Source organism: Carcharhinus amblyrhynchos, chromosome 10 (genome assembly GCF_965287045.1).
Source record: "Carcharhinus amblyrhynchos chromosome 10, sCarAmb.v2.hapA, whole genome shotgun sequence".
Classification (NCBI taxonomy): domain Eukaryota; kingdom Metazoa; phylum Chordata; class Chondrichthyes; order Carcharhiniformes; family Carcharhinidae; genus Carcharhinus; species Carcharhinus amblyrhynchos.
This window is the reverse complement of record NC_137333.1, coordinates 37,594,224-37,618,642: the sequence shown is the minus strand read 5'-3', so window position 1 is coordinate 37,618,642 and position 24,419 is coordinate 37,594,224. Positions and strand designations below refer to the sequence as shown.

Genomic DNA, 24,419 nt, shown 5'->3' with positions numbered 1-24,419 from the left:
CTAGATGTGGGCTTTGCCAAAGTCAGAATTTATTGCCCATCCTTAACTCCCCTTGTAAAGTTAGTGGTGAGCTGTCTTCATAAGAATTAGGAACAGGAATATAGCTGATCTCAGCATGACCTCAACTCCACTTTACTGCCTGTTCATCACAGCACTTCAAATTTTAACTAATTAAAAATTTGTCCGCCTCATAGAACATAGAACACTACAGCGCAGAACAGGCCCTTCGGCCCACGATGTTGCACCGACCAGTTAAAAAACAATGACCCTCTAACCTAAACCAAACCCTTTCCATCCATAAACCTATCCACGGATCTCTTAAACGCCCCCAAACTAGGCACATCCACAACTGCAGCAGGCAGGGCATTCCAATCCCTCACCACCCTCTGGGTAAAGAACCTAGCCCTGACATCCGTCCTATAACTACCACCCCTTAATTTAAAGCTATGCCCCCTCGTGCTAGCTTTCTCCATCCGAGGAAAAAGGCTATCACTGTCCACCCTATCCAAACCTCTGATCATCTTATATGTTTCAATAAGGTCCCCTCGCAGCCGCCTTCTTTCTAATGAAAACAACCTCAAATCCCTCAGTCTCTCCTCATAGGACCTCCCCTCCATACCACCTCTTCCTTAAAAATTTATTCAAAGTCCCAGCTTTCACCACACTCAGAGGGTTGAGTGTTTCTGGAATTCACTACCCCAGAGAGGAGTCATTTTTCCTCATCTCTATTTTAAATCCTCCACCCCTTATCCTAAAATGATGACTTTATGTTGTAAATTGCCCTACAAGAGGAAACATCCTCTCTATGTCAAACTTTGTCAATCCCTCGCATCATCTTCTACACTTCAATTAGATCTGCTCTCATTCTTTTAAACGCCAGGGAGAACAGGCCTAAACTATTCAATCTTTATAAGACAAATCCCTCATCCCGGGAATCAACCTAGTGAAATTTCTCTGACCCACCTCCAATACAACTAATCCGTCCTCAAGAAAGAGGATAAAAACTGTACATAATATTCTAAGCATGGTCTCACTAATGCTTTCTACAATAGCAGTAACACTTTATTAGTTTTATATTCTGTTCTTTTAACAATAATTGCCAAGATTCCATTTGCCTTCCTTATTAACTTCTCAAACCACAGCAGCCCTTGTGAAGCAGGTACATCCATAGAGCTGTAAGAGGGAGAAGTTCCAGGATTTTGACCCAGTGATAGTGAAGGGCTGGTGATATTTCTCCAAGTCAGGATGTCAAATGACTTGGAGGGAACTCCCAAGTGGTGGTGTTCCCATGTGCTTGCTGGCCTTGTCCTTCTAGATGATACTGGGTTTGGGAGGTGCTGTTCGATAAGCCTTATTGAGATCCTGCAGTGCACTTTGTAGATGGTGCACACTGCTGCCACTGTTTGCTGGAGTGAGTGAATGAATATTTGTAGAAGGGTTCCGTTCAACTTTTGCCCTGGTGTTGGTGGAGCTGCACTAACCAGGCAAGTGGAGTGTGCACCATCACTCTCCTGACTTGGGCCTTGTAGATGATGGACAAGCTTTGAGGAGTCAGGAAGGTAGTTACTCACCACAGGATTCCTAGTTTCTGACCTGCTCTGGTAGCCACAGTATTTATATGGCTACTCCAATTCAGTTTCTGGTCAATGGTAACCCCAGGATGTCGACAGCGAGGGTTTCCATGATGGTAAAGCCATTGAACATTAATGGGCAACGTTTAGATTAGGCAACACAGTGACTAGCACTGCTGCCTCACAGCGCCGGGGAACAGGGTTAGATTATTGGCTTGGGTCACTGTGCGGAATCTGCATGTTCTTCCTGTGTCTGCATGGGTTCCCTCTGGGTGCGCCAGTTTCCTCCCACAGTCTGAAATTCATGCTAGTTAGGTGCTAAATACTTCCTCAGTATATCAGAACAGACGGAGTTTGGTGACAGGGGATTTTCACAATAATTTAACTGCAGTGTTAATGTAAGCCAACTTATGACACAAAAACAAAAACAGGTTCTCTCTTGTTGAAGATGGTTGTCTGGCACTTATATGGCACAAATCTTACTAGCCAGATGTCAGCTTAAGCTTGGAGTTGTTTGGGTCTTGCTGCATTTCGAAATGGACTGCTTTAGTATCTGAGCTGTCATGAATGGTGCTGAACATTGTCTAGTCATCAGCAAACATCCCCACTTCTGACCTTATGATGGAAAGAAGATCATTGATGATGCAGCTGATGGTTGAGCCTCGGACACTACTTTCAGAAACTCCTACTGTGATGTCCTGGGGCTGAGGTGATACCTAGCACAAAGGAAGATGGATATGTTTGTCCAAGGCCAGAGTCCAATTAGTGGTGAGTTATCCCCCTGATTCTCAAACTTCAGTTATGTTAGGGCTCCTTGATGTCACATTCGGATAAATGCTGACTTATGTCAAGGACAGCCACTCTCACATCACCTCAGGAATTCAGCTTTTTCACCCAAATTTGAACCAAAGTTGTAATGAGATCAGGAACCCAGCCTGAGAATATTGCTAAGCAAGTGTTGCTTAATAGCACTGTTGATGACTCTTGCCCTGATGACCGAGAGTAAACTAATGGGGCGGCAATTGGCTGTCAGGTCATACATACTTATTTCTCTGTGCTAACGATTCATTTATTTCATTATGAATGTTGCATACTGATAGAGCTTTTAATTCTATTTATTATTTTTGTAATCTCTAGACATAGTTTCTGGTGCATTCTTAAGTCTGCACTTTCTGGGCCTGATTTTATCATCGCATGGCCGTCGCATGGTTAAGTCAGGCATGCGGCAAGTAGCACGGTCCGTGCCCGTCTCCACACTGGTTCCCTCTTGACCAAGAAAATGTCAATTGGGACTATGCCCAAAATGGACGTGATGGCCATTTTAATTGACTTAATGGGCTGCAGGTCCCAGCACTTAGAAACAAAATGGTAAAATAGGACCCTCTGTTTCTTCCTGCCACATTCCCGTTATCTTTGCCCAAATCTCTACTCTGCTCTCTTACCTCACTGTTTCCCTTCAATTTACTACATCACCTCTCATGATCCTTTCTCCAGCCCTCCACTAATATTTTGTTTAAAGCCCTCTCTACCAGCGTAGTTATACAACTCACCAAAACACTATTTCCAGCATGGTTCAGGTAGAAGTCCAAAACAGGACAGCTCCCACATTCGCCAGATTAATGGAAACATATTTCTCCCAAACTAGTTTTTGAGCGATGCATTCATTTCTAATCTTTTTTATCCTATGCCTATTTGATCGTGACTCAGTTAATAATCGAGAGTCTCTGAGCAGAATCTCGATCCTAGAACCACGTCCTTTGATCCAACATGGACAACAGGTTTCTTCCACAAGTTTATCTCCAACCACAAGCAGATATCCTGAATGCTTGAAATAGGAAGGCAGCACAGCCATCTGGACTCATGTCTTGGCTGCAGAAAACTCTGACAATCCCTCTGACTATAGTGCCCCCTGCTATTCTTATTATCCACTCTCACTTGAATGGTTTCCTGTTCTATGATCAGTATGCTCAGTCATCTTGCAGCTCCCACTTTCATCACCGCCAGCCAAAGCAGCCTCAAACCTACTGGACAATTGCAAGGGCTCAGACTCCTCTTCTTCCTGCTCAAATCGCTTTACTTGTAGTCTCACCCTCCTGTCTTTGATACTGACAAAATCAGAAGGCTTGAACTAAGGGATAGCACTAGGGCAGCAGTGGTTAGCACTGCTAACTTGGATAACTGCTAACTGCTAACTTGGATAATCAAGGATTGCACACAAAATGAAGGACTTAAACAAAGAACCAAAAGATGTCCAAGTGCTTCACTGCAATTCCATAGCAAAGATGACAACTCCAGAACAAACCAGGAACGCACAGCAAACAGATCAGTAACAAGTTAAATAATTCATCACAGAACATTAAATAATGCACCATCATTCAAAATTAGATCTAACCAAAAAATTGAGGAAGCATAATGGTTTGACTGCTACTGCCCTTAATTTCAACAAATCGTTTAATGTTACCATTTAAAGCACAACATTGCTCATAGGTACCATATATTAAGCAATTATTTATTCAATGGTAATCTTATTTCTGCAAACAACTAAAAAAGTTCAATGTAGTATTTTACATTGGTAAACTTACTTTATTTTTGGTGTCACCTTCTGTTGTGTATGGTTCTGTTTTCAGGTGCCAGGGAGTGTTGCAATGGAGAGAAAAAAATAATTGTCACATATTATGCCAAAAGTTATAAACTATAAAGCAATATATTTTGCAAAGGTAACAGTTCTAGTCCAGCTATGTTTCTGTTTAGTCATGCTATTATCTCTTAGGAGAAAGTAGCATAGTTAAGTCAGGAAAGAAATCTACTGTGAAACATTTACCAACGTTACGCTAAGGCTGGATAAGAGATGGTGAGTACATCCATGTTTGATGTACATCAGTTAATATAGTAATTTGCAAAAAAATTCAAGCAGGAAGCAAAAATCTTGAAAGTAGGAAAAAAATTCTAAAATCTAAACTTTGAATAAAGAAAGCTAGCTTTTGCAAAAACGGTATCTTTAAATTCACAGTACCAGAGTGGGTTAAATTGAAAAGCAGAGAGAATGGATCTTAAGAATTAAAAAAAAATGATTTGCTGCACCAACACTTGGGGTCTTTTTATAGAAGTATTAATAGTGCTGATAGGTATTGCTGAATTTGAAAATGGTACTGTAGGTCTAGCCTGTTATTCAGTTTCCTTGGAACATTAATCGGGCTTGACTCACTTACGTAGAACAACTGCGTTCAAATTTAATGCATTAAGAAAAATTAAATATTGTGATGTTTCAGAATCAGGTTCAGCATTGCAGCGTTAATGAAGTTACTCTGAAAATCCCCTAGTTGCCACACTCTGGCACTTGCTCATGTACACTGAGGGAGAACGTCACATGGCCAATGCACCTCACCAATATATTTTTCAGATCGTAGGTGGAAATTGGAGCACCTGGAGGAAACCCACACAGACATGGAGAGAACGTACAGATTCTGCAGAGACAGTGACCTAAGCCGGGAATCGAACCCAAGTCCTTGGCACGATGAGGCAGCAGTGCTAATCACTGTGCCATAATATGCAGTGATATAAGTTTGAGAGATTTTTCTGCAGATGGTTGTAGGTAACCTTTGATGTGGGAAAGAACAATAGTTCCTCAGATTGCATAATACATACCTTTTAACTATTCAGAATTAAGACATTTAAACTATTCAAAGCAATTAAATTATAAAATGATAAATGTTACTGAAATAGTCTAACTGGCTAGGGGTGAAGTGCAAGAAACACCAAGAGCTGGTGATACAATTATATCACTAGATTGGATTCACTTATGAAAGTCAAAAATCAAGATAGGAAGTGAGAGCCTGAGTTAAGACAACTGGAGAACATAATATGTTTAAAGTTTACCTTCAAAATTTAATGATAGGAGGGGCAAATTCAGCTTAAAAGTCCATCTTCCATGATCATTTCCATGGCTATGACATATGGGGGTACGGTATATTGGATTAAAAAATGCTCCAATTAAGCAGCTTGTTAAAAATCATAAAATGTGGTTGGATGGAAGTAAAGAAAATAGAACTAGAATAAGTGGATGTTTTGCAAATTGGTCCATTCACTTCGGTCTGCTTTGGATCATCCATAGATACATGATTTGCATATTAGTAAAACAGGAATATCAAATTTTTTCAATATGAAGTTGGGGATATGAAAGCATCGATAGGATAACCTCATTGTAAGTAAATTACATTACCACCAGTGTCAACATTCTGCAGTGACCACTCTCTTCGGAGCACCCTGGTCCAAACCTCCATCACACCCGACCCACATCACTTTCCCATGCAATCACAGAAAGTGTAACACCTGCCCCTCTACCTTTTCCCTGCTCACTGTCCCAGCTCCTAAACACCCCTATCAGGTGAAGCAGTGCATCACATGCACCTCTTCAATCTGGTGTACTGCATTCGCTGCTCACAATGCTACTCTGCATCACAGACCCCGCTGGGGACCCAGACTTTTCTGTTGCTTGCCACTTCAACACACCACCCTGCTCTCCAGTCCACATGTCCGTCCTTGGCCTTTTGCACTGATCCAGCGAACCCCAACACAAACTGGCGGAACAGCACCTCATCTTTGAATTGAGCACTTCCGGACTGAACAGTGAGTTCAACAACTTCAGAGGATGAACTCTCTCCTCCACCTTCACCCCACTTCCATTTTATTTCATTTCATTTATCCATCCTCAGGCAGTCCTTTAACAATCCGTACTCGCGTTCTGCCATTTGCACATTCTAATCACTTAAAGGACACATTTAGCACCTTCTCAGCCTTCTATCCTCATTTACATTCATTTTGTTCAATTCCACACCACTTCTCCCCCAACTGTATAGATCTCTGCTGATTCTCTTTGCCTTCAGCTCTGACAAAGAGTCATCTAGGCTCAAAATGTTGGCTCTATTCTCTCCCCACAGATGCTGTCAGACCTGCTGAGATTTTCCAGCATTTCCTGTTTTTATTTCAGATTCGAGCAACTGCAGGATTTCGCTTTTATCTTAGTAACAGGGACATATTGTCAAATTAGACTGATTAGCATTAAAATTGAACAAGATTGCCTGAGTCTACTTCCTAAAAGTAACTTAGTTGATAAATAACACTTTTCACAATAACTATAAGATTGATTCTCAATATGCTAAGGAAGACTGTCTTTTTTTTCTTGCAATGGACAAGTATTGCAATATCTTACATTTTAAAGCTAATTACACTACTCACTAAATAAAGAAAAGCTTTGTGCATCTTGTGATTCTTTTTAATGCAGTGAAGGATTCCATAATTTGGCTTTTTGCTGGAGACGAAGTCAACAACCTTTACACTTTCCCTTCCAGTGCACAATTTTAAATATCTTAATCTTTTTGACTGACAACTCAAATAATGGACTGTGCAGAATCTCTCTCACTAACTTTGAAAAATTCCAATTACATCCTTTGTAGCCAGTGTTTCCAAGTCTTAGAAACAAACAATAGGAGCTGGAGGAGGCCATTTGTTCTTTTGAGCTGGCTCTGCCTTTCAACAGGATCATGGCTGATCCTTTAACTCAGCAACATACTCCTGTGCTCTCCCCAGAACCCTTGACGCCAAAAGCAGCATCCATGCAGGGGGAAAAATATACTTCATCAAGTTTGGGCTCCTCTGCTTGCCTGCACAATCCTCTAGATGTACATCTCTGCTGCTCTAACATACCCCATCACCAGGGCATGTCAAAGCCTGGCTCTGTTGCTCTACCCCTCTCTACTGCCCCATGAACTTTCATGGCTTCAGCAAGTGATCAGCAGCATTTCAGTGGGATGAGTGACAGCTTCCCACAGCTTGCTCCTGCACTTAATGGCAGAGATTTTTCAGACTTTAAGAATCTCTCTTTCTGACTTTGTACAAAAGGGAAGTGGAGGTCAGAATTCTATTATTCAAGTGTAATTTCACCAAATGACAGAAATTTCTCATCCCTGAACCATTTTCCTCACTTCACAGATGCCATTTAAGTACTTCTGTTTCATCTTACATTTCCAGCATCTGCAGTAGATTGTTTTTATGAATTATGTGGACATGGATAGAGAGAAAAAACAATTTGTAGAGAAACATTGCAACATCTTGAGACAAGGGAGTTCCAGCAACGGCTGAATAGATGAATCAATATCCTACATCTGAAAAGAGCTGGGAGTTTAATTGTGCAAAAGAATACACAAATTTTTTCAAATTGTTGATTTATAGTAAAACTTAAAACGTTAATTTTTGGAAATAAAAATCCCTTTTAATCTATTCAAGAGTACCTCTTCAGCATTTCCATCTTGTTGGCTTGTTGCTGAAATAAAAGTAGGAATATCTGTTAGTCCCTACTTGCTATAAAATTCAGAATAATAGTTACATTAACACCTAGTTAATGTGCAATCAAACTGTAGAAATCCGAAAAGAAAATGCATTTTTAATTCATTGCAATTTTACTGGAAAATGAAACTAAATACAATATAACACCAAATACCTGAAATGTTGCATCTGGATGAGCATCAATGCTATAGCAAGTCATGCTATAGCAAATAAAAAAATTCAACTGATCTCTCATCTGTCTTAGCCAACAATACTTCAATATTAAGTTTGCACAGCTAAATATGCAAAACAAATCATTCTATTATCTGGAGAAGTTAAATAGTTTGAAATGATGTGCTGCAAAGCTGATCAGCAAACCATTTCCTGCATTTCACATTTCACTTTAACTTCCAGCCTCAGGCTCTGGAATTTTTATCACTATTGTTAGTGCAGAAACATTCAATTGTTTAGTCACCAAGTCTTGCTGTCTTGAGAAAAATAGTTTTCCCATATATGAGTGTTGTGATAAACTGCCATATTATTTCAAGATGTTATAGAAGGAGATATCTACTTTTTTTTAAAAAAAATTGAATCAAGGGACTAGTGCTTTATGAAGGACTTGTTACTGCCTTGATAACATGGCATTCCAATCCAGTATCATCAATGATTAATACTCTACACAACACATTATGACGTCAACCACTGGAGATCCAAGCATACAATTATCAAAAAAAAGCTATAAATGAATAGCCGCAACACACTGTTGGCATATGACCATTTATAACATTTAGGGTAAGGAAAGCATTCAGCGAAAGTAAATCAAGTTTTAGTATTTTTATACTTCTGCTACTTTAAATTACCATGGTATATGCCATCAGCGGCTGAGCCCCAAACCAGCTGGATTACATTTGCAGCCAATGCAGATTATGTTGTCATGCTAATAAACTCAAAACATTTTTGAACTGACAAATACTTGTAGAGTAATTCATCAAATGTGGTACTGTACCAAATCAGTCAGTTTTTAAAAAATTGCTCAAAAAAAGTGTGCCACCATTATTTCTTGGCATTTTTAGACATTTAGGTGCAAAAACGGAAGGTAGATTCGCAACATAGTAAGTCTGCTCTTGGTTGGGACAGATTACAAGTAAATTAAACTTACAATCCAGGTTTTCTTTGCAAGTTTTGATCCAAGTGCTAAAGCTAGCATTTTCATCTGCAAAATGGAAGAGATTAGTACATCACTCCTAAAAACGACTTGAACGTTTCACAGAATATCACATTAAAAATCAAAGTTTTTAAACAACACTTCCTGAATTAAAACCCAATGCTAGCAGAATGAAATCATTTTTAACTAAACATGTCTCAGAGCTTATCAATTCTAGCAGTCTTCATTTAATCCCAAATTGCAAAGTCCACAAGACTGAAATTGGCATTGTGTTCCACAGCAGGCAGCACAATGAAGAATTTCTTTTAAGCAATCAGTGGGTGCTAGGGTGGTTACAAGCAAGACAAATAGAGCACACATTAACATTGCAGAAAGCATAGATAACATCAAACTAAGTAGCAGATACAGAACTAAGCCACTGAGCCTTGCACATTAAATTATCACAATGATATTTCTGTCAACAAGGCTAACATATGAAGAATTAACTCTTGGATGATAGAAGCTTATTTGTGAACTATTACAAAATCATAAAATAATGAACAAAGCCATTTAGCACACCTTAATTCATGCATAAAGTAATTTTGCAGTATAAAATCATGAAATAATTTTTTTTATCTTCACTACCCTCTCACAAGTCTATGTCACTTACAATCATTCTTCTGTATTTAAAATTTATAATTCTCTTGATTCATACTAGGGCCGCCTTGTGCACTAATTAATCTAAAAGGCTGTTTTCTGAATTTCTCTCTTTAGGATTGTTATTCACTTACCTCTGAAAACCTCACTAATGTATTGCGGGTGATTCTCCCATTGCGACCTGCAAATTTTCTGGCGGGTCCAGTCAGGGGAAAAAAAAAATCACCTGCCGGCCATTTTGCAGGATTCATGCATGCGTTCCCGACGCATGCGTGTCTCCCAGAGCCAACAAATAGGTGTGGTTGGGACCACGCAGGAAGAGAGATAGGCGATTTTAATCAGTTTTAAACATATTGTAAACGAGGTTTAAATGTCATTATTGGGCCCAGCACAGAACTCGCCATGCCCATTTTGCAGGATTCACGCATGCGTTCCCGACGCATGTGTGTCTCCCAGAGCCAACGAATAGGTGTGGTTGGGATAGTATCTCCCACCCTGCCAGGAGTACTTCATTTCAGCAGGGTTTAGAGTAGATCCCCACATTCAGGGAACTAGCAGGAGGCCCTGGGGGGGGGGGGGGGGGGAGAAGAGAATGTCTCCTGAGCATGGACACACTGGCAATGGCAGCCTGGTGTCCCTTGGGACAAGTGCCCATGCCAAGGGGCATTTTGACACTGCCCACCAGGCATGGGGCAGTACCAAGGACACAGGCCTCAGGGTCTCCTGTTGCCACTCTGCATGGTGATCAGTCTGCCTCTATTGTTTTGCGGGGGGTGAGGTATAAAGTGGTCCCAGCCTAGCCAGTAATTGAGTTGGCCAGCAAACAGACAGACTTGACAGTTCAGGGCCATTGCGCATGTGCAGAACTCCAAAGCTGTCAGCCTCCAGTCCGAAGAGTGATCTGGACCAGTTTTCTCACCAATTCAGCACTTTTGGGAGAATCACCCCTGTTATTTTTCACTATGTTAATACATGTGACAATAATAAATCATAATATTTCTCATCTTTCATCATACAGAACTCAAACTTTGTTTGTTTTCCCGGTTCTTTTAATTTGTGTTCATGAAGCTTGGCATTGTGAGACTACGCACAGCATCTATACTGTCAAATCTATTTACCATGGTTTGGAAGTGGAATTTTTCACATGGGTTTACAGCTTTCGTCTCAACGGATTAAACAAGATAAATTAGGGAATTTGACATGCCCAATAAATTTTGAGGAAGCAGAAGAAAAGGCATTGTCATGTACCTTTAAAAATAGTGATGTGCCTTGGCATGTTTTCTGAGACTCATCCACAAAGTCCAAGAACAAAAGATAAAAAGAATGTCCGAGAGCTGGAGTTTTATGAAATGGACAAAAAGAATTAGAAGAAAATACAGCGTGTTAGCTTCTTTGTCCAACAACGGGGGTGAAGGGAAGGCTGAACTGAAATAAGCTGAGGTTGGAGGAACAAAGTGGAGGCATTGCAATGGAATGAATTATTGAAGAGGGTTTTGGCAGTGCAGCATGGCAGGGAAGGACCAATGCAGGGATTTAAAGACAAGGACAAAAAGATTTTAAACCTGGAGTAACTTAGCCAGGAAGTGTTATGGATTTACACGACAGGACAAAAGACATGCAAACTTCAGCAGAAATTAAAGTTTATATAGTGTCTTCAGGGCAGCAGTCAGCGAACAAAGCTGCAGTGAACCCAAAAATGACATACAGAAATAAGGGTTTAAATGGATAATGAGCCTAGATGAGGTGAAGAAAGACCAATTTACTGAAGTAGTAGTATTTGGTCTGTAATGGAAAAGATGTGATCAGTTTAATTGCAAATAAAACTGAAGTTATAAAAAGGCCAGCTCACCCCAAAACACAATCTGCAGAAGGCTTGTGGTAAAGGTCAAAATCTATTGCCGAGGTGGAAGAAATTGAGACCTATCCAAACCTGAAAGTCAAACAATCACTATGACAATGCAGAAATTTGACAAGGAGTTGGCAGGTGATATACAAAGGCAGGTTGAAACAACGTGTATGTGGAAGCTCACCCCATGGCAGTGGATGATTATGCCAAAGTTAAACTACAGAAGGTGGCCAGAGAGAATCTTTAACACTGGAGGCAGTGACATAAGGTAGGAGGTCACTAGTGCTAGAGATATAATGGCTATTTTAGAAAGACAACAGCAAAAGTGCACAAGCACAGTCCCACAGAAATGGGCAACAAAAGCACTGGAGGATGATGTGATCCAGTGTTCCAAAGAACAGAAGAGGGTCAATCTATCACAAGCAGAGAGGATGTCACAAGACATTCATAACGTTTGACTTTTCTGATAGTGTGGAAAAGAGCAAAGCAGGGTTACAGGAAACAATTAGCATTCAAAGGGATGGTACAGAGTTTGGAGAAACCGACAAATGATAGAACCTTAGCAAAGGGTTGCAATTCTTGAGGATTCTCAAAGGATTTGACTAATTACTTTTTAAGAAATCGGTTGAAAAAGGATCCCATCAAGACTGCAGGGTGCTATAGAGATTGGTGTGAGGGTAACTTTATTTAGATAAATATAACATTTACCTGCCAATGTCATACTTGGAGAAGCAGTGGTCAAAAAATAATACAGGAGTCTTTGCAGCTCTGAGATTGCACCAGTTGTGCGGAAAATACAGTTTATGCATAAAAATACAAAGCAATAAAATTGGAAATAAGTTTAGCACAGGAAGAAACTTTAACTTTGTTTAGAATAGAATCTCAGAATCCCTACAGTACAGGAGGCGGCCATTTGGCCCTTCGAGCTTACACAGACCATAATCCCACCCTATTGTTTTACCCCATATATTTATCCTGTTAATCCCACAAATCCAGTGTTGATTTAGTATGGTCAATCAACCTAAACTGCACATCTTTGGACTCTGGGAGGAAACCAGAGCACCTGGAGGAAACCCACGCAGACACAGGGAGAATGTGCAAACTCCATTCAGAGTTCAGATCGAACCTGGGTCTATGGTGCTGTGAAGCAGCAGTGTTAACTACTGGGTCACTGTGTCACTCCCAATTCTTACATAAACAAAGAAAACCTTGAAAAACATATCTGAGTAACAGTAGAGAGTAAGAAAACTCAGCCAGTATAGGTGAAATTAAAGTTGAAGGTGTACCGAGACTTCATGATGCACAAGTTCCCATACTGGGGTCTGAGGGACATTTCTCTCGTGTCCAGTGCTTGGACACCATCTGCTTACAATACATATTAATAATTTGGAAGAAGAAACAACTGTCACATTTCCAAGTGTGCCGACGACACAAAACTTGGTGGGAATATGAGTGGCGAGGAGGATGTTAAGAGGCTTCAAGGCAATTTAGACAAATTGAGTGAGTGAACAAATACATGGCAGATACAGTACGTGAATAAGTTATTCAGTACGGTAGGGAAAACAGAAAGGCAAAGTATTTTTTAAATTTGATTGGGAAATGTTGGTGTACCAAGGGACCTGGGTGTCCTTATACATCAATCCCTGAAAGTAAGCATGCAGGTGCAGCAAGCAGTTAAGAAGGCAAATGGTTTGTTGGCTTTCCTTGCAAGATTTGAGCACAACAGCCTGACAAGTTCTTTTGTGCTCAGACTGAAATCTCCCCGAGCAGCTCATTTATCTCTTACTGACTGATGAAGCACCAGAAACACAAATGTAGGTTAGTTCAGCCACTCGAGCCTGTTCCACCATTTAGAATGATCATGACAGATTTTGTGTGTTAATGCCATATTCTCCGCATGCCTCTTGATGTCTTTTTTCTTAAACAGATTCGTGGCTTGACTTCTATTGCCTCCTCACCTTGAGTGAAGATACTTTTCATCTCAGTCCTAAATGGCCTACCTGTATCCTGAGACTGTGACCCCTTGTTTTAGAGCCCCCAGCCAGGGGAATCAACCCTGCGTTTGGGCTGTCCAGCTCTGTCAGAATTTTATATGTCTTAAAGAGGTCATTCTCATTGTTCTACATTCCAGTCGATCCAAACTCTCCTCATACGGCAATCCTACCAACCCCAGAATCAGTTTGGTAAATCTTCACTGCATATCCTCCACGGCAAATATATCCCTTCTTCAGTAAGGTGACCAAAACTGCACCATATTCTAGGTATGGTCTTATCAAGGCCCTAGCAACTAGAGGTAAGGTTAATAAAATATACAAAAACAAACTGTATAATTTAATAAAATAATTAAATATCTGTCATTATGAAGTGCTTCGAAAGGCTAGTCATGGCACAAATCAATTTCAGCCTTCCGGACTACCTGGATCCACTACAGTTTGCTTATCATCACAACAGGTCCATTGTAAGCACCATCTCCCTGGCCCTGCATCAATCTTGGAACACCTAGATAACAAGGATACCTACGTCAGACTCATACGTATTGACTACGACTCAGCCTTCAACACTCACCTCCAAATTTCATGGCTTGGGCCTTGGCACCTTCCTCTGCAACTGAAGCCTAGACTTCCTAACTCACAAACCATAATCAGTAAAGATAAGCAACAGCACCTCCACGATCATCCTCAACACCAGTGCCCCAAAAGGGTGTGTTCTCAGCCCCCTACTATACTCCTTATACACTTACGATTACGTAGCAAAATTCCCCTCCAATTTTCAAGTTTGCTGACGACACCATCATTGTGGGTCGGATCTCAAACAACGATGAGACAGAGTTCAGGAATGAGATAGAGAATCTGGTGAACTGGTGCAGCAACAATAATCTCTCTCTCAATGTCAACAAAATGAAGGAGATTGTCATCTACTTCAGGAAGCATAAAGGAGAACATGCCCCTGTCCACATCAATAGGGACGAAGTCAAAAAGGTCAAGAACTTCAAGTTTTTAGGTATGCAGATCACCAACCTGTCCCAGTTCCCCCATGCTGACAGTATGCTCAAGAAAGCCCACCAACGCCTCTACTTTCTCAGGAGGAGGAGGAAACTTGGCATGTCAGCTACTACTCTCTCTAACTTTTACAGATGCACCATAGAAAACATTCTTTTGGTTGTGTCACAGCTTGTTATGACTCCTGCTCTGCCCAAGACCGCAAGGAATTACAAAAGGTCGTGAATATAGCCCAATCCATCATGCAAACTAGCCTCCCATCCATTGACTCTGTCAACATTTCCCTCTCTGTGGCAAATATATCCCTTCTTCAGCCCTTAAAAGCTTCCTTCAAATGGTACACAAACAAAAACATCAAAGTAATTGATAAGCTTGTCTAAAATATCCAAACAGAATAGGAATGCAATTGGTTTTTCAAGTGGAAATAACAAATAGTACTGTCTCAGCAGGCTGCACATACTGTTTCTGCGCTATACGCATAATTCTGCTAAAGCTTTGATTTGATCACGATGGCTGAAATTCAAAAAGGATAGTCAGATACACTCAAATACATCCCTTTTGGAAAGGGCCCATGTAATTACAAAATTCACAAAAGTTTAATGTAAATATATTTTTAAAGTTTTAGAAATGAAGAGGTTTCTCAGTTTTCATCCACACTCTACCGCCTTCCAGAAGCCAGACTTTTGCAATTTTCCAACCAACTGGCCTTTCTTCCTGTGGATGCCTGAATATGAATGTTGTCAAGATATTTGACCTTCATGGCACCACTGCCCAAGCTCAATTCCATCCTCATTACTCAGTTATGAACACACTTAGTAGACATTACTGCACAATGTTGCAAAATAGAAAACAGCTACATTTTCCATAACGCAATGGTTCTGTATATAATTTCTGACCAAACACATTAACTGGGGATAGATGAACAAAACCAGTAGTTCAAGCAGAATTAACTGGCATCACAGGTGCATCCTTTGTTGACCAAATGAGACTAATAAGCTTATGAAAGGAGGAATGTATAAAAGTATAAACAAGAGTAATTATTCTGCAGTTACTTGCAAAACAAATCAAATACAACAATAAGGGAGTAATTACTGAAATATCCAAAAGTTAAAAAGCAGTGAAATGATTTTCTAACCCAACAATTTATACACCTACCATCTAGTTCCTGCCCTCTTGTAAAGGACTCCATTGCTGATTGATACTTTTTTAAGTGATACTCTGCAATTCTAAATAAAGAGAAACAATATATGAAAAATGCAACTTTTGAAGAAAAAAATCATCAGCTCCAACTAATTAGTGACTATTGCTGAAACTTTACAGGTTTAATTTGCAATTATTCTAAAACATGCATAACTAGGAAATACAAAGAGCTCCTGTCAAAATTCTACTTCTTGTTTAACACTAAATTTCTGTTATGGTGGATAAGAATGCCAAAACCAAATGTAGCACTGTCTGTCAGACATTGAAAGAATAGCACAACATACAGATGACAAACTATTACTTAAGTACTCAAAAAAAGCCCTCAAATAATTAAAACATTTTCAAACAATATTCCCCTTTCCACATATATTAATTATTCACTCATGGTAATAACAAAATACAATAAATTGGTTAAACTGTTATTATATAATATTTTAAGTAACTTTTTCAAGTTCTTTCAGTATACCCAGTCAGATATTGATTACAAATGAGTAAGCCCTATAGCTGAGTGGATCTTTCCGAGACTAAAGCTTTTAAAAAGGTTCTAAATACAGCTGTATTTAGTTCATCTCCCAGTATGCCCCTACCGATAAGAAAATGGCAGACTGGTTGGCATTGTTGGAAAAATACTTTTTCTTGCAAATTAATTGCAGTAACTGGAATAGCCTTCTGTGGCTTAACTTCAACACAGTAAGAAGTCTGACAAAACCAGGTTTAAGTCCAACCGATTTATTTGATAGTAAACTCTCAAGCTTGATGTTTCCCTCTTCGTCAGGTGGATGGAGTGTTCTGGCCAGAACCGGCCACTCTCCATCCACCTGACAAAGGGGGAAACCTCGAAAGCTTGAGAGTTTACTATCAAATAAATCGGTTGGACTTGAACCTGTTGTTGTCAGACTTCTTACTGTGTTTACCCCAGTCCAACGCCAGCATCTCCACATCATTAACTTCAACAGCATTAGGACTTAAATGGTGCTGGAATTAAACTATCAGGAGGCAGGTTCAATTAAGGCATTCAAATAGGAAATTGAGTGCGTTATCAACCATAGAACGCAATCTGAAAAGGAAGAGTGTGCAGGGTTACAGGGAGAAGGCAGTGTAGTGGCACTTGGTAAATTGCTTCTAGAAAATGCGAATTTGGACAGCTAGCCAAATGGTCTCCTTTTGTGTTGCAATAATTCTGTGCTTCCGAGGGATTCAAACATTGCAGCTTCGACTTTGAGAACATGCTCCCTAGGTCAGATAGTTCATCTGATCAAGCCAGTGTCAGTCATTAAAAAAAGATGTGCGCTGCTAATTGAATGCACAACCTGCACAAATGCTGACGTGGTCAAAATCTTAGTAAAAGGATGTCCAGAGTACAACCCTCAAAGGCCAGGCAACACAATCTTATTGCATTTACATTTCTTATTTTCAGATTTTTCTTAGAGAATCTCGAGAGGTTGGAGGTTTCGAAAAAGTTATTCTGGTAGTATTGTCATTTGGCAGATAAATCCTAGCTGGTATCCCAAAATACGTTAGCATCAATAACTTAAAACACAATGAAAATATGGATATAAAGCTTATCCCAGTCTTCTGACATTCAGTTGTACACAGTAAATACTTCAAAAAAAAATGACCAGAACATGTGCAGCAGTCAATTTAAGTATCTAAACATAATTCTTCTAAGACTACTGAAAATTTAGTCTTGGTTCCAAAAACAAATCTTGTATCTGATGTCACAGATGGCAGACAAAGTTAAGATCCAACTGAAGTATTGAGTGCACAAAATATTGAGGGATGAAAAACTATAATATTGCACAGCAGTGATGTAATCCAGCATTACTGAAGCTTTCTAAAGAGCTTTCATGAAAAAACAGCGTGTATGATTTGCAATAGCCAGGACTTCCCAATATATATTGTGAAAAAGTCCTGATGGGATTTAGATTGCTGAGGAAATGGAGGGCAAAGAGAGACTTTAGACACTACAATGCAGATATTTCTTTCAATTCATTTACAGGATGTGGACGTCAGTGGCAAAGCCAACATACCTAGTTCCTTTTAGGTGGTGATGATGAGCTGGTAGTGGTGCCACAGATCTGGAGAATTATAAATGTTATATGGTTGTTCAAAACATGAGAGAAATAAATCAGTACCATTAGCCCAACATTGGTGATGGGGTAATTTTTAAGGGCCATAAATCAGGGTGACATTAATTGTCACTTGGAAACATAGTCTTCAGTAAATGACAACCAGCATGGATTTATTAAACGCAAATCACGCCTAGCTAACTTGAAAATAATTTTTTTAAAACTGAATTGATGAACAAAAGCAGTGGATGTTTTGTGTATGGATTTTCAGCAGATGTTTGTGAAAGTGCTACATCTAAATTTGTTAGTAAATTTGAAACCCATAGGATTGAAGAGGGAGAGATAATATTGATAATGAAATACGTTAAATGTAGTGACAGTTATTTTGTAGACTGAAGGGACTCGGATCGCTTCTTTTCATATACTTTAAAAAGACACAAAACTTGAAAATGTAGTAAAGTGATGACAGCTTGGAATTCATAAAAGCAGCCTGATGAATCAGTACACACATGACATATGTAGTTTAATGGAAAAGTGAAATTACACATTCTCTAGCAAAATGAAGCCACAATATAAATAAACAGCACAACTTCAACAATGGTACAGAAACCAGGGAGGGGGATGGGTGGGATCTGTTACAAAACATACAGGATCCATAGCTTTATAAATTGAGAAGGATGGCACAAAAGAAGGTAAGTCAATGAATCACTGTTGTAGCCTCAGCAGAATTAATGTGTCCAACTCTGGTGCCATACTTTAGAATGCGTGTCAATATAAAAATGCAAGGGAGATTTACTACAATATCCCCAAGGACGTCAGATATACGGATTCTTGAGAAGCTGGTACTATTCTCCATAGAGCGGGGGAGGCCACCATTTAAATACAGATGTTCAATATTATGAGGGATTTTGAGAGAGCAGATGGGAGAAATTATTTGGATTGGTATGCTGGTCAGTAACAAGAGAACACAGATTTAAGATATTTGGTAGTCTTTTTAGAGTGAGTTATGATGATCTGGAATACACTGCCTGAAAGAGTGACAGCAGATTCAAGTACAACTTTCATAAAGGGACTGAATACAAACATGAAAACAAAATCTGTATGGCTGCAGTGAAAGAACAGGTGAGAGTGTAATTGGAAAACTCTTTCAAAAAGCTGGCACAGACATGATGTGCCAAGTAATTGCCTTCTGTTGCTACATGGTTCTTTGACACTTCAGTCAGTTGAAAAGAGCTCAAATAAGCCATTTTATAGGTAAAGTAAAATGAAAGAAAGACTAGCAAAATCAGAACACCAAGTAATGAACTGACAGAACTATATTGCAAGATCTCACGTTACAACAAAAAAAAACTTTACAGTACAAAAAGTTAAATAAAACAAGCACCACTAGTACTGTAGTTTATAAATACCAATGCTACAAACTCAGTTCTGCCTGTTACTCCCCCTAAGAGATCATTTATTTCACAGAATCTTGAAGGTTCACTCACTTCTTTATGGACTAACCCAAATGTATGCCACAATCCTCTGAAACTGGACTTTAATTTTAGCGTTCCAGCTATGAAATTTCATGGATTTTTCTATTAGCTTTTGGCCAAGTGATCCTCAAATTTCTCTGGAAACCTCAGAGCAGTGGACTTCTCAGCTCAAACTTAGACTTCACTATGTCCTCCAAGTTAACTGTCTTTCACTGAGGAGCACCGTGGGTTTCTTTCTCTAACTTAAGTCAATTTTTCAGCTTCTTTCCCCTGACAAAATTCTAAATTGAGCTTGAGCTTCACCCACAATCCAAATGATGAACAAAATTAATATTTTCGCTGTTTACAGTGTAGGTCTGACTAACATTCATCTCCTTTTGATCTCTCAACTCACTGAGCAGCAGCCTGCACCAAACCAAAACAACAACGATCTGTGAGGGACACTTGGCTAAATTAAGCAAAGAAACTTTCTAACTCACAGCCCACCGACATGGCATATTTTGAGATGTTCCCAACACGCAAGCCAATTGTTTTATATTCGGCACAACTCTGATTCTGTAACCCATATGAATAGTTTACATTATTCAGAGTTTTACATCCCTTTCTCCAGACCTATGTCCTTATCAAAAGAACCCTCCTGTTGACTAACAACCTTTAAATTATGTAGTTCCCAAATGAATATAAGTTAATTACTTTACTGAAGTAAGCTGAGCTTCTGCCGCTATCATAAACTCAATGATAGGTCATCCTTTCCCTCTAATTTAAGATAAACATGTTATCTTTCAATTGTAATTAACTCCATGATTATTTGATTTGTACTCAATGGGGTTATCCATTTTTCAAATCAGATGTTTCCATTTTATACTAATTTCTAATTCAAAAATTTGTAATATAAAACATATGAATTATGAACTTGGGCTATCCAACACTTATTACAAGCAACCAAAGTCTTGTGAAATTGTTTTGTTGCTCCATGAATCATGAAAGGTTTGTGCTCTTATAGTTTCTCTTGAATTATTCACAGTACTTCTCTCACAGTATCTTGTAAATAAAGTGAAACCAAATCGTTTCAACTCCATCCAGGATGCCTGCAAATTCTTCAAAATTTTGTAAAAATATACAAAATGTCAAATTGAAAGGAGAGGCTCTCTGACATTAGACCATTTACGTTTTAAAAGCTTGATGACAGCAAAGTAAAAGGCCACATTTAATCATCTGATGTCAACCCCTCTCAAATTATGTTGTCTGGGCATTGTTATATCTCACTGCCAACTGCACTGCAAGTAATTGTATTGCCAGCATGCCTCAATCTTCCTTCTATTCCTTAGATCATAACTCCATTAACTGCCAATAATGTATCTAAATGATTAAGATACATCAATAACTATTCTTAAAAAAAATCAGTTCATAATGATTGTAGCAAAGCAATAGATTACATAAAATACACAATGACAAGCAATATGCGCTCAAAGCAAAGCTCCGATACTTTGCATTTTCCCAACAAATTTTAGCTTTTTGCTCAGCTATTTTAAATTCTTTCCATAGCTGTTTCTTCAGATTCGTATTGGCATGTTTGACAAGTAATCACAATTTCGCAAGCAAACATTCACAATCCTCGACTCTTTGATCAGTTTGCTGACACATAAATCTTACGTACACATGGGAAAATTGACCTCAAACATGAAAGCATTGCTGTTTCATTGCTGATTTAAAATTTAATAAAAATACAGTTCATATGTTAGCAACACACTGTACCTGAATACAGAGCAAGTGGTTAAAAGAAATAAATTCAATACACACACAATAAACATACTCACCCTTTTCTAAGATATGCCAAAGCATAGTTTGGTTTCAACTTGAGCGCTGTGTTGGCATCCCTGACAACCTCTATAAAACAAGATGGCAATTTTTAATCAAGTTAAAGCAATTTTTCCATTTTAGAATCTATCTTCATCCTACAAACAAGCAGTTTCACTAGTATGCAACTTAGAAATTACAGAAAAGTAGTGGCACTTAATTGAGAAATTGCATCCTAAGTTGAGTACTGCTTTTGTATGTTTCATATTCATTTTATTCTGACAGCAGTCCTTTCAAAATCTGTATATAATAAAATCACTGAGTCCCTACAGTGCAGGAGGCCACCATTTGGCCTATTAGGTCAGCAACGACCACAATCTAACCCAGACCCTATCCCCAAGCATTTACCCAATGAGTCCCCCTGATACTAAGTGGCAATTTAACATGACCAATCCACCTATCCTGCACATTTCTGGACTGGGGGAAGAAATTGGAACATCTGGAGGAAAACCACACAGACACAGGGAGAATGTGCAAACTCCACACAGACAGTCACCCAAGCCAGGAATCGAACCCTGATCCCTGGCATTGAGTCAACAGTGCTAACCACTATGCCTTCCTACCAAAGGAGAGTTATACAGCTAACAGAATTAAAACTGGGTGGTCACTGATAGTATTGGCAGATTTTCAGTCTTCTCAATTACAAAATAGTATATTTGTTCAACTCTCACCCAGGGATCAATTCTTTGGAAACATGTTTTTCAAAACACTTTTTTGGCTACTGGTATCACTTTGAAAGTTCCCAGGAATGTGCCATTTCACAAAAGGGACTTTTTTCCCTTAACACAACACTTGTTGAAGAGCATTCAAGTATCTGTAATGGGGCACTGGCATGGGGCGATTAATAAATTCCTTGGGTCATTCCGGAAAGTAGTCAGAGCAGCCAGGCTGGTGGTAGTGTTCTGCCTGGCAGTGTGAAAGACTTGCAAAATATAATAAATAAGGCTTTTTAACTGCCTTTATTATAAGTTACTGTTTTAAAATGTGGCATTGGTTCATTGTGACAATAATCAAAAACAACTCAAATGTTACTCAATGTGCAGCTCACCTTACAGAGCAAAGGCTCCAAAGGGATTAACAGGAACTATACAATTTTAAATTACAACTCTAAACAATGCACATAGTGCTCACAAGTAGACAGAGATAAATTGCATGGTCATCATCCTGGCAGGTATCCCAAAGCTCTTCATCCTGGCTTTGATACAATCAAGATTTTACTGAGTAAGATCAGTAGGGTTAGTCAATCTTTTGCAACATTTCCCACAAAAGGACAAGACAAATAGGCAAAAGACACAATAGTAGCTATAGGAAATGGCATATAATTTAAGCTACCCAATGCCAAGTTTAAAATAGAAAGACAGGGAAAGACGAAGCAACGTCGGAGTTCTTAGGGTACTACAGAGTCCCAGAATCACCAAGTACTGGGCAAAACCAAACCGAAAAATCAGATCTTCTGGCTGTACGAAGTAACTAGATAACCGATCAACCACCCACTCAAGAGGGTACAGGACATCCTGAAGGGAAACCATAGGTGGAGTACAACCATTAGGAACAGCCTGGAGAATTGGTCTTGGAGAGAAAACTGTCAGGCCATGAAAAAAATTGAACCAGTAACAGATTATATCTTGTTAGAGATAGTCATTGCCTGGTACTTACGTGGCTGTTACTTTTCACTTATCAATGCAAGCACAAATGCTGCTTAGGTCTTACTGCACGTGAGCAGGCTGCTTCAGTACGAGTCCTGAACGGCGGTGATGAACACTGCACATTGTACAGAAGTGGAGATGCTGGGTACATCAGGAGGTAAAGCGGGATCTTCCACTCAGCACTTCCGGCTAAAACAGGTGTTTCAGCTTTGTCTTGTGTACTGATGTAATCGGTTTTCCCCATTTTCTAAAAATGGGATATTTGTGGAATCTCTTCTTTCAGTTCGTTGTTTAATTGTCCATCACCATTTGTAACTGGATGTGCAGGGCTGCGTAGTTTCAATCTGATCCATTGATTGTGGGTTTCTAACCGAAGCACGTTTTCCATTGTTCAGCAAAAACGTAATCTAGCGTTATAGCACAAGGTTGGCAAGGCAAGTAATGCCTGGTGCTGTCCCTGGTGTGCTCTTCTGCATTCACTGAGCCAGGGTTGATGCACTGGGTTGACAATAAATGTGGAGTGAAGGACATGCCAGGTTAGATAGCGGTTGAATATAATTCTTCTGCTGATGGTCCACAGCAGCTTATGGATGTGCAGTTTTGAGCTACGGGATCAGATCTGAATCTATCCCATTTAACATGGTGCAGATGTCACAAACATGTTGGAGAGTATCCTCAGAGTTCAGCCAGGATTTCATTTCCACAAGGACTTTTCATTTGTTCATTACAGCATTGATAGGAAGAACCAATGTACCTGCAACACGTAGACTGGCAAGCAAAGTCAGATAGATTTTTCCCTCATGGGTTTACTCACCAATTACCACAGGCCCACTCTGGCAGATATGTACTAAGGACACGGTCAGTTCTGTCACTAATGGTTTTAGTGAACCATTTTGGTGATAGGCATTAAAGTCCCACAGTACATTGTTTGCCCTTGCCTCCCTCAGTCCTCCTTATAAGAGGCATTTAACATGCAAGAGTATCGATTCGTCATGCAAGGGTGATAATCAGGAGATGTCCTTGATATCAAAACAAAAAGGAAGAGCTGGAAAAACTACTGTTCAGCAGCAACAATGGAGAGAGAGAGACACAGTTAACATTTTGAGTCCAACATGACTTGTTAGAAAGCAAAGATTTCCTTGCTCACATTTGCCCTGACATCATGAGACTTGGTGGGTTCCGGAGTCAGATGTTCACAACTCCCAGGGCTACTCCCTCCCAATAGTATGCCTATTGTTAGGGTCCCAGGTCCAAGAAAGGAACCCTGGCTCGATAAACTGCAACTTTTATTTTTTGTTTTAAGACACAGATGAACAGGGTTGCACGATCAATTAACTTAAAATAAAAACATTCAACAAGACAAATGAAAATACAAATATCCTGCATCCCACCAATATTTTCACACGTACACAAATTTTTAAGGATAACAGGTTACAGAAAACGTTTTGTACTATAATCTTTGCAGTGAGTATACAGTCTCTGTAAACAAATAGGCCAACTGTGGGCAGGCACACCCCACTCAGAAACCAGGTGGCAGATGTCACCCAATACAACTTCTCTGGATTCCTAATTATTCTCCCCATCCCTCAGATGTGTTTTGTGAGCCAATTGGTCTCAGTGGAACTCTGGCTTCC

The 24,419-nt window shown here is 39.5% G+C and overlaps 1 protein-coding gene across 1 annotated transcript in view; it reads right to left on the bottom strand.

Moving 5' to 3' along the window:
- The window catches only part of sugt1 (SGT1 homolog, MIS12 kinetochore complex assembly cochaperone), a 134,726-nt gene that overhangs the window by 84,976 nt on the left and 25,331 nt on the right, over positions 1-24,419 (bottom strand). The window contains exons 4-8 of the mRNA XM_080196896.1: positions 21,100-21,169; positions 15,694-15,764; positions 9,052-9,105; positions 7,859-7,890; positions 4,154-4,188 (exon numbers count right to left, since the gene is read on the bottom strand). Coding sequence (XP_080053022.1) covers positions 4,154-4,188; positions 7,859-7,890; positions 9,052-9,105; positions 15,694-15,764; positions 21,100-21,169 — 262 coding nt within the window. The remainder of the gene's footprint in view (positions 1-4,153; positions 4,189-7,858; positions 7,891-9,051; positions 9,106-15,693; positions 15,765-21,099; positions 21,170-24,419) is intronic.